Raw genomic sequence first — 14,762 nt, 5'->3', positions numbered from 1 at the left:
CTGCTCTGTCTGTGATCTGTCCCCACTATATTTCCTCAGTGTACTCAAGGTCTGACAAAACCCCCTTCTGGTGAAACTGCCAAAATAATGAATCACTGCTCACCTTCACTCTTTTTTCCTGCCTCTGGAACAAACTCCGATGCACTCTTCAATCTCAGTCCTCCCTCCAGGTCTTCAAAACAGCTGTTCACCAGCATCTCATTTCTTCTCCCATTCAAAATCTTGATATTTACTCCCTGTTTTCCCTCCTGAGAGTCCCTCAAGTACCGTCTTGTTAACCCCATCCCATCCCTCTCCCTTCCACAGATATCCTCTCTTTTTTCCCCCACTATTTTGTGCATCCCTCTCCCTCCCTTCTTCTTTCCTGCCTTGTGATATGTTTCTGTGTATTCGCTCTTTCACAAGCATGGACTTTGTGTGCAAAAAACTATAAAAAGTGCCCCAATCCCTGATGATGAGAAACATCCCCATAACATGGTGCTGCCACCACCAGGATTCACAGTGGGTGTGGTGTCCTTTGGCTGATGTGCTTTGTTGGGAATGCACCAAATGTAGCGTTTTGCATTTTTCCAAAAGTTCCATCAGACCACATAACTTTTCCACATGGCTTCAGAATCTCTCGACTGTATTTTTGTATACCTCAAACAGGACTCAAGGTGGGATTTTTTTGTGTAATGGCTTCCTTATTGCCATCTGACCGGAGAGCTCAGACTCGTGGAGTGCTTGGGATATTGTTGTCACATACACACCAGGAATCAGTCCTTGCCATGAAGACCTGTATCTCTTTCAAAGTTGCCATTGGCATCTTGGTGGCCTCTGATCAGTCTCCTTACTTGGTCATCCTTACTTGGAGGGATGGACTGATTTCGGCAGGGTCTTGGTGGTACCATACGCTTTCCATTTCTTTATAACGACTGTCTTGACTGTGCTCTAAGGAATATTCAAGGCCTTTGACATTTTTAATCCCATCCCCTGATCTGTGCCTTTCCAGAACTTTATCCCGGAGGTCTTTTGAAAGCTCCTCAGTGCTCATGATTGAGCATTTGCTGTGAAATGCACGACCCAGCAGTAGATACTCACAGGAACGGCTAATTTTATTCTGAAATCATGAGAATCACGACAATTTAAACAGGTGGAGGTCAATTAACCTGGTGTGTGATTTTGAAGGTGATTGGTTCCACCTGAGCGAGTTTACAATTGCCGTTATAAGGAGGGTGGACACTTATCCCACCAAGATATTATAGTTTTGTGTTTTTGATTAATTTTCCTGAAATTTGTATAACTTGTTTTTCACATGGAAGTTCTGGGTTACGATGTATAAATTAAGGTGTAAAAACTCTGATTTAATGATATTTAATTTCAGGCGATAAGACATCAAAAGGTGAAAAATTTCAAAGAGGGTGTTCATGGACTTTCTCTCGACACTGCACTCTGACTCGTTCTCCATCCCAGTTCACATGACGTCTTCCAAGCCACTGCAAAGTGCCTTCTTTCTCTCTCCCCAACTCTTTCCAGATCTTTTTACAATCTTCCTGCTCTTTTGTCGTTCTCCCAGTTGTCGGTGTATATTTGTTGATGTATCTTTTTGTATTTTTCATTTCTCTTCCTTGCAATCGATGGTGCTGGATTTGCTGTTATTTCCATCCCATGTGTGCCTTCTGCTCGCACCTGTTCCTGGAAATTGTTTCCTTTGATGTATTGTTTCATGTCGAGATACAGATGATGAAGTAAAGGCCTTCTTGCACACAGAACAATTATAGAGTTTCTCTCAGGTGTCTTAATTTATGTTTATGGAAGTTCGATGAATTATTAAACGCTTTGTTACACACGGAACAATTGTAAGGTTTCTCTCCGGTGTGTATTCTTTGATGTATCACTGCATTTGATGGATGAGCAAAGGTCTTGTCACACACAGAACACTTGTAGGGTTTCTCTCCGGTGTGTATTATTTCATGTCGAGGTACAGTTGATGGATCAGTAAACGGTTTTTTACACACAGAACAATTGTAAATTTTCTCTCCGGTGTGTATTGTTTGATGCCTCTGTAAGTTCGATGCTTGATTAAACGCTTTGTTACACACAGAACACATGTGGGGTTTCTCCCGCGAATGTATTTTTTGATGACGATATAAATTTGATGAAGAACAAAAGGCCTTCCTGCATTGTGAACACTTGTAGGATTTCTCACCAGTGTGCAACCTTTGATGTGTCAACAGATAAGAAGAAGAAGCAAATTCCTTATGACACACAGTGCACCTGTATGACGTCTCACCTGTGCATATTTTTACACATCCTTTTAAACACGATGAGGAGGTGAAATCTTTGTTGGTCACAGAAAACTTGTTTGGCTTCTCAATTCTTTGGCTTTCCTGTTGCAAGACATTGATACACCTGTCGCAGTTGTTGTTGTTGTTGTTGTTGTTGTTGTTGTTGTTTGTAGACACCCCCCGAAACTTGTCACCATCCTGACACAAAGTCTCTGTCAGGTGATGATCGAAAGAAACTTCTCCGTCCAATGACGAGGAACAGTTGACACTTGAAGATGTTTCAAATTTTTTCTCTGCAAATTAAGAATGGAGCAAAATCATCAGAAAATCTCAGAAATTGTCTGAGCCGAGGATGGAACAAAATACACTTACGTACGAGGACAAATAGAGCAACTGCTGCTGGAAAAAAGTTGAATATCTTTCCTTGAAGAGCAGGTTCAGCTGAAAGGTAAGAACGCAATGAATTCTGGGAGTAAAGTATGGCTCGTTTCATGCAATGTTAAATGTCTTCAGCAAATGTTACAGGTTGGATATAACGGGTGGTGGAAGCTAATAAGTAAATAAATAATAATATTATAATGCAAACTCTAAACATGATTAAAACCAAAGTGGACAAACTTCCAGTCATTGTGTTCGAACGACATGGTGTGGACAAGCAGATCAAACCTCAATACAACCCATGAACATCCTGTTCTCCCAACTCAAACCTACAAACCTGTGTGGGAAATTGGGTGGATGGAGATACGTGGTGGCTTGTGTATTGCAGGTACGACTTTCCACACAGGTGCAAGAGTCGTCTCACCTGTGGTGCCAGGTGCAAGAGTAGTCTCACCTGTGGAGCCAGGTGACATGTTCAATTCTTGGATCGAATAGTAAAGTGATTAAAAGCTCCTGTTCGACATTTTACAAACTTCAATTCGAGCTTTTAAACCGAGGAAAAGTAAACATGATACCTTTCATTGTCGATGTCATGCCGGGAGTTTTCCTGGGAATGTCAGTTGGTGGTGCAGGTGCAAGCTTACCTTCACCTGTCGATGCACATGTTGGAATAAATATGAGAACATAACAATGAACACGAACACAATTCAGGTGTCCATTAAGGGGGGAAGTGAGGAAGGGGAGAAGGAGAGCAAGGCCTCACCACACGTCACTATACACTCCGGGAGTGTCATAAACGGGGGAGAGAGGGAGGTAGTGTGGAGGGGAAGGGGGTGTTCTGGACATGCGTTTGATAGGGGGACTTGAGGGAAAGCGGGGGTGGGAATGATCCCCTCATGCTGACATTAGTACAAGATTGAGTGCAATTGGGAACATTAAAACATCATGTTCAAACGGGTTATACGAAACAACGCTCGGACACCGCCCAGAGACGTCCGTAGGGGGGTGGGGGTGGGGTGGAGGAGGTAAATGTGAGGGAAGGGGAATGGAAGGAAGGATGTTTTCCTTCAATCATGAAAAAATCCGCACCAGTGTTTGTGCCTTTATTTAATTTCCACACATATGATAACCTCTAGAATCTCTTGTTAACCTGAGAGACGAATTGTGTAATTGATCCGAACAGCAGCTGTGACTGATTAAAAAAAAAACAAAAAAAAAACAAACAACTTTCATTTGTCCAATTCGCACGTTCTTTGATCCCTGTTCCTCTCCTTGACCTCCGGAGAGTTGAATGGTGGTGGAGGGGGGTTGGGAGGAGGATAGCATGAGGAGAAAAGAAGGCAGTGTGAAGGGGAGGGAAGGGAATGCAGTGAGAGGGGAGGGAAGTGGAGGCAGAGAGAGGGAAAGGAAGACAGCCTGTGGGGAAGGGAAGGCAGCGTGAGGGGAGGGGAAGGCAGCGTGAAGGTGGGGGTATGGTAGACAGCGTGAGGGGAGGGGAAGGCAGCATGAAGGTGGGGGTATGGTAGGCAGCGTGAGGGGAGGGGAAGGCAGCGTGAAGGTGGGGAGGGGTGGTAGGCAGCGTCAGAGGGGAAGGCAGCGTGAAGGTGGGGAGGGGGTGGTAGGCAGCGTGAAGGTGGGGAGGGGGTGGTAGGCAGCGTGAGAGGGGAAGGCAGCGTGAAGGTGGGGAGGGGGTGGTAGGCAGCGTGAGAGGAGGGGAAGGCAGCGTGAAGGTGGGGGAGGAATTGTGAAGGGGAGGGGAGGAAACATGAGGTGGGGGAGGCAGCGTGAAGGCAAGAGAAAGCGTGGAGGGAGGGGGGGTAGCTTGAGGGGAAGCAGCATGAGGGGGGGCGTGGGCGTAAGGCAGCGTGAGGAAATGGGGAAGTGGTGTGAGGGGAAGGAATGGGAAGGCAGCATAAGGGGAAGGGAGGCAGTGTAAGAGCAAGTGAAGGAAGTATAAGGGGAGGGGGAGAGAAGGCAGTGTTTGGGGAGGAATGGTAGCATAGCAGGGTATTCCTATAATGATACAACACACCAAAACAGCAATGCTTTCTTTGTAACCGCCGTGTTCAATACAAAACCGGGAGGAGGCATTTAAAAATTAAAACCCATGCTATCTACCTGGCAAAGGACTGCCGACATGGATGTCTGACCCCCCCCCCCCATACACGTTCCTCCAACATCCTCACAGTCCATGGTAAGCGTGCACGTGCACCAGTTATCAGCTCATGAAATAACCTCAACCAATGAATGCACAGCATCTTGCAATGTTTTCTCTTTCATGCAATGTTACTCTTGAAGCTCTGACAAGCAGGCAGAACATCGGCCTAAAGTAACAATCAGTTGGGAACGGTGGGTCGCACCGGTGGGAAAATAAAAAAATTATCGGAAGAACATGACAACCAACCGATCAAATTAATTTAAAATGGCAATCACCTGGAGAGACGGGACGAAGTCGATTCACATCAGCAAATGTTACTGGTTGGATAACGGGTGGTGGAAGCTCTAATAAATAAATAAATAAATAAATAATAATATAATGCAAACTCGAAACATCATTCAAACCAAAGTGGACAAACTTCCAGTCATTGTGTTCGAACGACATGGTGTGGACAAGCAGATCAAACCTCAATACAACCCATGAACATCTTGTTCTCCCAACTCAAACCTACAAACCTGTGTGGGGAATTGGGTGGATGGAGATACGTGGTGGCTTGTGTGTTGCAGGTGCGACTTTCCACACAGGTGCAAGAGTAGTCCCACCTGTGGAGCCAGGTGACATGTTCAATTCTTGGATCGAATAGTAAAGGGATTAAAAGATCCTGTGAGAGATTTTACAAACTTCAATTCGAGCTTTTAAACCGAGGAAAAATAAACATGATACCTTTCATTGTCGATGTCATGCCGGGAGTTTTCGTGGGAATGTCAGTTGGTGGTGCAGGTGCAAGCTTACCTTCACCTGTCGATGCACATGTTGGAATAAATATGAGAACATGACAATGAACACGAACGCAATTCATGGTCTCCATTAAGGGGGAAAGTGAGGAGGGGGAGAAGGAGAGTGAGGCCACACCACACGTCACTATACACTCCGGGAGTGTCATAAACGGGAGAGAGAGAGGGAGGTAGTGGGGAGGGGAAGGGGGTGTTCTGGACATGCGTTTGATCGGGGGACTTGAGGGAAAATGGGGGTGGGGGTGGGAATGATCCCCTCATGCTGACATTAGTACAGGATTGAGTGAAATTGGGAACATTAAAACATCATGTTCAAACAGGTTATAGGAAACAACGTTAGGACACCGCCCAGAGACGTCCGTAGGGGGGGGGGTGGGGGTGGAGGAGGTAAGTGTGAGGGAAGGGGAACGGAAGGAAGGATGTTTTCCTTCAATCGTGTAAAAATCCACACCAGTATTTGTGCCTTTATTTAATTTCCACACCGACGATAACCTCTGGAATCTCTTGTTTACCTGAGACTAATTGTGTAATTGATCCGAACAGCAGCTGTGACTGATTAAAAAAACAAAAAAAACTTTCATTTGTCCAATTCGCACATTCTTTGATCCCTGTTCCTCTCCTCGACCTCCGGAGAGTTGTATGGTGGTGTAGGGGGTTTGGGGGGAGGATAGCATGAGGAGAAAAGAAGGCAGTGTGAAGGGATGGAAGGGAATGCAGAGAGGGAATGGAAGTGTCGACAGAAAGAGGGGAGGGAAGTGTAGGCAACAAGAGGGAAGGGAAGCGAAGGCAGCCTCAGGGGAGGGGAAGGTTGCCTGATGGAAGGGGGTGGCAGCGTGAAGGCAAGAGGAAGCAGGGGGGGGAGGAGGCAGCTTGAGGTGAAGCAGCATGAGGGGGAAGTGAGGCAGCGTGAGGAAAAGGGGAAGCAATGTGAGGGGAAGGGAAGGCAACCTAAGGGGAATGGAAAGCAGCATGAGGGGAATGGAAAGCAGCATGAGGGGAATGGAAAGCAGCATGAGGGGAAGAGAGGCAGTGTTAGGGGAGGAATGGCAGCAAAGCAGGGTACTCCCATCATGATAACAACACATCCAAACAGTAATGTTTTCTTTGTAACCGCCGTGTTCTATACAAAACAGGGAGGGGGCATTTAAAAATTAAAACCCATGCCATCGATCTGGCAAAGGACTGCCGACATGGATGTCTCAATAATCGGGAGTTAAGTAATCTCAGTAATGTCTCACCGGTAATCAGCCTATGAAATAACCTCAACCAATGAATGCACAGCATCTTTACCACAATCACTCTCATCGGCTCCGTTGGTGCAATCTTTCTCCCCATCGCACAGCCAATCCTTTGATATGCATTCATTTGTCACAGTACCACCACATGCAAACTCCGTAGGTAGGCAGCTCCTGTCTGAAACAAAAGCACTGTAAGGCACCACCATCACAACTATTGAAGCAAGACCACCGGTCTGTTTTGTTTTTGCAATGAAGGGGGGAAAAAATCAACAAAAAAACCAGGCCGATAATCTCAAAGATAAGAGGTCATCAGATCATGTCAATGTGCTGAACGAAAAATATGGGATAATTAAACTCCATATTAGAAAATAAAACAGCACTTGAACTCACTACAGGTTGCTGGAGCTTCATCAGATAGGTCAGTGCAGTCCACCTCTCCATCACAAACCGAATTTGAAGGTAAGCATTTGCCTCCACCACAAACAAAATGATGAGGCAGACAGGATTGAAAAGCTGCATAATCCACCACAAAAAGGAAACAAGAAAAAGATCAATCAGAGATTGCACACCCTCACCAGGAATTGTGTTGTGTGGTGTTTGTGTGCTGGTGTGTTACAGAGTTAATAAGAGATGTAATTACAACTACCATTTTATATCTGCTGGCAGTGACGACCGGGTCCCAAGCCGGGTACCAAGCCGGGTACCAAGCCGGGTATCAAGCCGGGTACCAAGCCGGGTACGAAGCCGGGTACCAAGCCGGGAACCAAGGCGAGTACCAAGCCGGGAACCAAGCCGGGTATGAAGCCGGGTACAAAGCCAGGTACCAAGCCTGGAACCAAGCCAGGAACCAAGCTGGGTACCAAGCCGGGTACCAAGCCAGGAACCAAGTCGGGTACCCAGCCGGGAACCAAGCCAGGTCCCAAGCCAGGAACCAAGTCGGGTACCTACCAAGCCGGGTACCAAGCCAGGAACCAAGCCGGGTACCAAGCCGGGAACCAAGCCAGGTCCCAAGCCAGGAACCAAGTCGGGTACCAAGCCAGGAACCAAGCCAGGTCCCAAGCCAGGAACCAAGTTGGGTACCAAGCCGGGTACCAAGCCGGGAACCAAGCCGGGTACCAAGCCGGGAACCAAGCCGGATACCCAGCCGGGAACCAAGCTGGATACCCAGCCGGGAACCAAGCCAGGCACCAAGCCGGATACCCAGCCAGGAACCAAGCCGGGTACCAAGCCGGGTATCAAGCCGGGTACCAAGCCGGGTACGAAGCCGGGTACCAAGCCGGGAACCAAGGCGAGTACCAAGCCGGGAACCAAGCCGGGTATGAAGCCGGGTACAAAGCCAGGTACCAAGCCTGGAACCAAGCCAGGAACCAAGCTGGGTACCAAGCCGGGTACCAAGCCAGGAAGCAAGCTGGGTAGCAAGCCGGGAACCAAGCCGGGTACCAAGCCATGGCGCTTTGATGGTACACCTGACACTGACCCATGACGTTATCTATATATGAATACTGAAGGACCAATTTTGTGCTCCTTGTGGCCGCGTCACGTTTTTCTCGGTACTGTGACCTGGACTGAAAGAAGCTTCGTACCTGTAAGAGTGCATCGCACATAGTGGCAATAGTCAACTTTCAACTCTGAAGCAGAATAAACACTTTTCGTTTTACATTCGTTTACATGGCGACGTGTGACGTCACCGCTGAGAGGCGTCAGGACGTCATGACATCATCGGTTATTCGCTGAAGTCATTACGTTTGTCGTCGACAGACCGTTACCCCTGAGAGGTGTAATTCCACTCCTCGAAAATAGCGTCTGCAATGTAAAACCCTCTTCTGCACATGCTGACTACCACAGAATTTGAATTTGACACAAAAAATGTAACAAGAAACATTGTATCTTCTATATATTAATACTGAAGGACCAATTTTGTGCTCCTCCGAGCTGTCGCGTCACGTTTTTCTCGGTACTGTGACCTGGATTGAAAGAAACTTCGTACCTGTAAGAGTGCATCGCACATAGTGGCAATAGTCAAACTTCAACTCTGAAGCAGAATAAGCACTTTTTGTTGAGACGGGGGCGAGGAGTGAAGAGGCGGGGGCGGGGGATGAAGAAACGGGGGCAGGGAGTGAAGAGGCAGGGGGCAAGGTAAGCAAATTTTTGGGTGGGGGTAAGCAAATTGAAAGCAGGAGATGGGGGGGGGAATGGGGCGGGGGATGAGTGGGCAGGGGCTGGGGTGAATTAGGTGGGGTTGAGTGTGAGGGGGTGGACAGGGGCGGGGGCCCGGGGGCAAGTGGGGCGGGGAATCAAGAGACGGGGGGGGCGTGGAGTGAAGAGGCAGGGCGGGGCCGGGGTAATTAACTTTTTGAGCGGGGGTAAGCAAATTGAAGGCGGGGGGTGGGAGGCGGGGGGTGGGAGGCGGGGGGGGGAATGGGGCAGGGGATGAGTAGGTGGGGGCAAGCACACCCTGTCCAGTCCATGTCCCTCGAGTGTGGGTGAGCTGGTGATGGTTGTTGAATGAACGGATTCCGTCTGTGACGGGGTTTCGGCAAGTTTTTATTATTATTCAATTTCATTTCGAATGAGATTAAAATAAATCAATCCAAATGGAAGACCAAATCGGTACAGTCCTTCATTGCAGTAATCAGAATCCAATCCAATCCATTGGGATCACACTCTACAGAGAGCATCAGTGCTGCCAAAGCAATCTCCTGTCCTGGACGGGTCACCACTCCAACACAGGATACTTGAACAGCTCAATCGTCCCAGCAAGCTGGTCCCAACAGCTTCTGATGAAAATACCCTGAGGACAATCCCTGGATCAGACTTGGTCTGTGTGCTAAATGTGGTGGTTATCAGCCCAGTGGTCTTTGCAAAAAACGTGAACATATAGACCGACGACAAATTTTATTTATGACATGACACTTTGAACCTCAACAGAAATAGCAAGTTAGAACTTTCCAACGGACATCTTGTGTGTTTTATATCCAGTCTGGCACCCTGCCTTGCTCTTTACAAACTGGCAACCCATTTCGTGGCAACTAGCAACACACGCATTTCAACCCAACTAGCAACTCACCACGAGATCACATTTGTGAAGTTTCACATCGATTGATTAAGCAGTTCCAAAGAAAACATTATTTAATAGTTTTCTTCAATCCAATATGGCCGCCAAACCATGTGACCTATGACGTCACATGTGTAAAGTTTCGCCTCGATCTGTTCAGCCACTTCACGAGGGTAACAATCAAAACCGGGTTCCATCGAAACCACAAAACAAAGTTTCCTTCGGTGAAGTTCTACTTACGGCAATCTTCTTCATCACTTCCATCGCCACAGTCAATTTGGCCGTCACAACGCCAGCTGGCAGTCAAACACTGCCCACTTCGGCATTCGAAGTCGATCTCCTCATCACAAGAAAAGGCTACACAAAGGTCAAAGGTCATGATTCAGCCTTTAACGGCCAATTAGAATATTCCATCAAGATGTAAAACTCCATCAAAATCTGCAGTGTGTGTGTGTGTGTGTGTGTGTGTGTGTGTGTGTGTGTGTGTGTGTGTGTGTGTGTGTGTGTGTGTGTGTGTGTGGATGTGTGTATGTGTGTGTGTGTGTGTGTGTGTGTGTGTGTGCTGTGTGTGTGTGTATGTGTGTGTGTGTATGTGTGTATGTGTGTGTGTATGTGTATGTGTGTGTGGATGTGTGTGTGTATGTTTTTGTGTATGTGTGTGTGTGTATGTGTGTATGAGTGTGTGTGTGTGTGTGTGTGTGTATGTGTGTATGTGTGTATGTGTTTGTGTGTGTGTATTTGTGTGTGGATGTGTGTGTGTGTATGTGTGTATGTGTGTGTGTGTGTGTGTGTGTGTGTGTATGTGTATGTGTATGTGTGTATGTGTGTGTACGTGTGTATGTGTATGTGTGTATGTGTGTGTATGTATGTGTGTGTGTATGTGTGTGTATGTGTGTGTGTATGAGTGTGTGTGTGTGTGTGTATGTGTGTATGTGTGTGTATGTGTATGTGTGTGTATTTGTGTGTGGATGTGTGTGTATGTGTGTGTGTGTGTATGTGTGTGGATGTGTGTGTGTATGTGTGTGTATGTGTGTGGATGTGTGTGTATGTGTGTGTGTGTATGTGTGAGTGTATGTGTGTGTATTTGTGTGTGGATGTGTGTGTGTATGTGTGTGTGTATGTGTGTGGATGTGTGTGTGGATGTGTGTGTATGTGTTTGTGTGTGTGTATTTGTGTGTGGATGTGTGTGTGTGTATGTGTGTGTGTATGTGTGTATGTGTGTGTGTATGTGTGTGTGTGTGTGTAGGTGTGGATGTGTGTGTGTGTTTGTGTATGTGTGTGTGTGTGTGTGTATGTGTGGACGTGTGTGTATGTGTGTGTATGTGTGTATGTGTGTGTGTATGTGTGTGTGTGTATGTGTGTATGTGTGTATGTGTGTGTATGTGTCAGTGTGTATGTGTGTATGTGTGTATGTGTGTATGTGTCAGTGTGTATGTGTGTATGTGTGTGTGAATGTATGTGTGTGTATGTGTGTATGTGTGTGTATGTGTCAGTGTGTATGTGTGTGAATGTATGTGTGTGTATGTGTGTATGTGTGGACGTGTGTGTATGTGTGTGTATGTGTGTATGTATGTGTCAGTGTGTATGTGTGTATGTGTGTATGTGTGTATGTGTGTGTATGTGTCAGTGTGTATGTGTGTGTATGTGTGTGTGTATGTGTGTGAATGTATGTGTGTGTATGTGTGTATGTGTGTGTATGTGTGTGTCTGTATGTGTGTGTATGTGTGTGAATGTATGTGTGTGTGTGGGGGTGTGTGTGTGTGTGTGTGTGTGTGTGTGTGTGTGTGTGTGTGTGTGTGTGTGTGTGTGTGTGTGTGTGTGTGTGAGGGCTCTCAAGGTCATTAGCAATAAGAATCCGAACTCGCACAACCAGAACCACTCTCGTTCCACGTGGGTGTGGGAAGAATTCAGCACACACCCGGACAGCACGACACACCACGAGCACATGGAATGACGGAACTCACGGAAACTCAAAACGAAAATCATGTGGAGTGCAAAGGAGAAATATCCCAGCCACATTGTTCGGCAAAACATCGCTTGTGTTGGAAGGAGACAATGAGAGGCCACAGAACCACTCAAGAGAACAAGGGTGAAGATGCTCGATAAAAACACGAAACCTGAAATTCAACGAGAAAGAACAAATAATCTCCTCACTGATTCAACAACGAAAAAAAAACCCTGAAAACACCACGAGCGTGACAGGACCAATCGTGCTGACGTAAACGATACTGTAACTGCACTGCTCCTGATTGGTCAAAGGACACCACGTGTGTTGTGTGGGCGGTGTTACGCATGAGGGTTCCAACTTCCAGCAAACAGGACTGGACCAATCATGTTCGTGATGTACCTCATGCTGAATCGCCAATCCTCGGCGGCACGTGATACCATTGGACCAATCACGTTCGGCGTGTACCTCGTGCTGCATTCCGACAAGCTCTGGATCACAGCGATCTTTGATTGGTCAAAATAGTGGAGAGGTGGCGATCACTTCTTACGGATGGTAATGACCAATGAGGAGAGGCGATGCGTCGTTTTGATTGGTTGAAACGTGGAGGCACGGAAGGACTTCTTCTCCTCGGATCCACGTGCAACACAACTGTCTGTTTCATCACCCGAATCACTTCACTACGTCATTAATAATAATATTTTTCTCCTTATATTAATTTGTACGATTTTCTTTTTTGATCAACGTTAAAAAGCTTTAGTAACAGCTTTGGACATTTTTAGTGATGATTCATTGAGAGTACCCGCTTCCGCGCGTGTCTTCATCGATATTTGTGAAAATTTGATTTCCGTCGGAATGTGACGTCACTGTGAAACGACCGTCCTGGTCCCGCGGGGGTTGGGGGTGCCGCATCGCGAAGCACGCACTCAATGTGACGTTCAACCCTTTTCCAACGTCAATGGTCCACAAGGCTGGACCTGAACTTGTGATGAATATCAATAAATCGGTAAACTTCTAAAGTAACCTTGTCCTTGTCAATTACTTTGAAAAGTGAATCCCTCACGAGGACTAAATCGAAATTTGTATGTCAAGTTGAAAAATTCAAAAACTTCAACTGACTTGATATTGAGGCATCTTATCCTATCCGAGAACTCGAAAGAAGAAATTTTCACAAATTTCAGAAAATTAATTAAAAATATAGAACTAGAATAGCTGTTGGGATAAGTTTCCCTTATAATGGCAATTGTAAATGAGCTCAGGTGTAGCCAATCACCTCCAAAATCACACACCAAGTTAATTGGCCTCCACGTGTGTTAAATTGTAGTGATTCTGGTTATTTCAAAATAAAATCGGCTGCTTCTGCAGGATTCCTCCACTCATCTACTGGATAGTTCATTTCACAGCAACTATTCAACCATGAGAACCAAGGAGCTTTCAAAAGACCTCCGGGATAAAGTTGTGGAAAGGCACAGATCAGGGGATGTGTATAAAAATATTTCAAACTCCTTGAATATCCCTTGGAGCACAGTCAAGACAATCATTGAGAAGTGGAAGGTGTATGGTACCACGAAGATCATGCATAGATCAGACCGTCCCTCCAAACTGGATGACCAAGCAAGAAGGAGACTGATCAGAGAGGCCACCAAGAGGCCAATGGCAACTTTGAAACAGCTGCAGGCCTTTATGGAAAAGATTGTCCACTGTGTGCATGTGACAACAATATCCCAAGCACTACCCAAGTCTGGCCTGTATGGTAAGGAGGCAAGATGGAAGCCATTACTCAAAAAAGCCCACCTTTAGCCCGTTTGAGGTATGCAAAAAAAAAACACTCTGGAGAATCTGAAAATGTTTTGTAGTCTGACGAAACCAAGATGGAACTTTTTGACCGAAATACAAAACGTTACGTTTGGCACAAACCCAACACAGCACATCACCCAAAGAACACCATCCCTACTGTGAAGCATGGTGGTGGCAGCGTCATGTTATGGGGGTGTTTCTCATCAGCAGGGACTGGGGCACTTGTCAGGATAGAAGGGAAAATGGATGGAACAAAATACAGAAAAATCCAATGGCGAAAAGACGATGGTTCACAACACCGACAAGGAGCCTCATGCAGACTGCTTGACGTTTTTAGTGTTGCGAACAATATAAAAGGTGAGTGGTAATTTGTGCATGGATTGTTTGTGGTATCTCACAGCGTATATGAGGTCATGATACGTAATGACACTAAACTTTTGGGTATGCTAAACATTACTTCAACGTGTTTTGACTTATGAGTAACTTACAAGTAACGTGTGTCGACGTGTGTCAACGATCGCATATCGTGCCTACAACTTATTCCCAGCGTAGCGGAACGTGTGAGCCATACGGCGAGTACGTCGTAAAATTTTCAGCATGCTTGAAATTTCACGACGTACTCGACGTACCACGAAATATGACAGCGTACTTCATCGTTTTTCAGCATGCTCTTAACGTATACACAACTTACCCATTCGGTATTCAACGTGTGCCAGCGTTTTCGACACATTTTTCATCGGTCAGCTTACTCTTGCTAAATCGTCAAGGTGTGACTGCGTGGTTGACACTTCCAATTATCAGGCGGTTATGATTTAAATCGGCGTGCGGCAGGTTTTAAACAGGCTACGCCACGAGTTCGTCGGCGATACGTGCAGCGCGCTATGCCTAAGTTAAACTATCGTTGGGCATAGGTTGTGAACGCCGACAACAGGCAAAGCATTCGCTGGTACAAGTTATCTATAAGACAACGAAACGTTCTGTGCCCGTTACTAATATGTTATGCATACGACCAACACGTTATGAATACGACCAAAACTTTAAAATATACCATCAGAGATGGGGAATCCCCCGCCATTGAATGAAAAAGGTCATACATATTCCAGATAATGAGGGAGGTGAATTGGAAACAA

At 46.2% G+C, this 14,762-nt stretch overlaps 1 protein-coding gene across 1 annotated transcript; it reads right to left on the bottom strand.

Moving 5' to 3' along the window:
- Window positions 1-6: 6 nt before the first annotated feature.
- On the bottom strand, window positions 7-13,023 carry LOC147007273 (uncharacterized). The gene is made up of 11 exons (XM_085867441.1): window positions 11,855-13,023; window positions 10,131-10,247; window positions 7,226-7,348; window positions 6,888-7,010; window positions 5,527-5,601; window positions 5,319-5,405; window positions 5,079-5,147; window positions 3,221-3,295; window positions 2,983-3,099; window positions 2,640-2,708; window positions 7-2,560 (listed from the first exon to the last, which is right to left on the bottom strand). The coding sequence occupies exons 1-11, from the start codon at window positions 11,922-11,924 to the stop codon at window positions 1,755-1,757; spliced, it is 1,731 nt and encodes a 576-aa protein (XP_085723567.1). The 5' UTR covers window positions 11,925-13,023; the 3' UTR covers window positions 7-1,754.
- Between the last annotated feature and the right edge of the window lie 1,739 nt (window positions 13,024-14,762).

Source organism: Eptatretus burgeri, unplaced genomic scaffold, assembly GCF_056783735.1.
Source record: "Eptatretus burgeri isolate ZD-2024b unplaced genomic scaffold, Ebu_testis_v1 Ebu_testis_scaffold_356, whole genome shotgun sequence".
NCBI lineage: Eukaryota > Metazoa > Chordata > Myxini > Myxiniformes > Myxinidae > Eptatretus > Eptatretus burgeri.
Note: the sequence above shows the minus strand (reverse complement) of the source record. Positions and strands in the feature narration are given on the sequence as shown.

Coding starts and splice junctions, on each gene's coding strand:
- LOC147007273 (XM_085867441.1), bottom strand. CDS start 11,924: ATGTTTTGCCGAACAATGTGGCTGGGATATTTCTCCTTTGCACTCCAC. Junction 7,011..7,225: donor TGAAGCTCCAGCAACCTGTA/GTGAGTTCAAGT, acceptor CTTTTGTTTCAG/ACAGGAGCTGCCTACCTACG. Junction 2,561..2,639: donor TGCTCTATTTGTCCTCGTAC/GTAAGTGTATTT, acceptor CTTAATTTGCAG/AGAAAAAATTTGAAACATCT.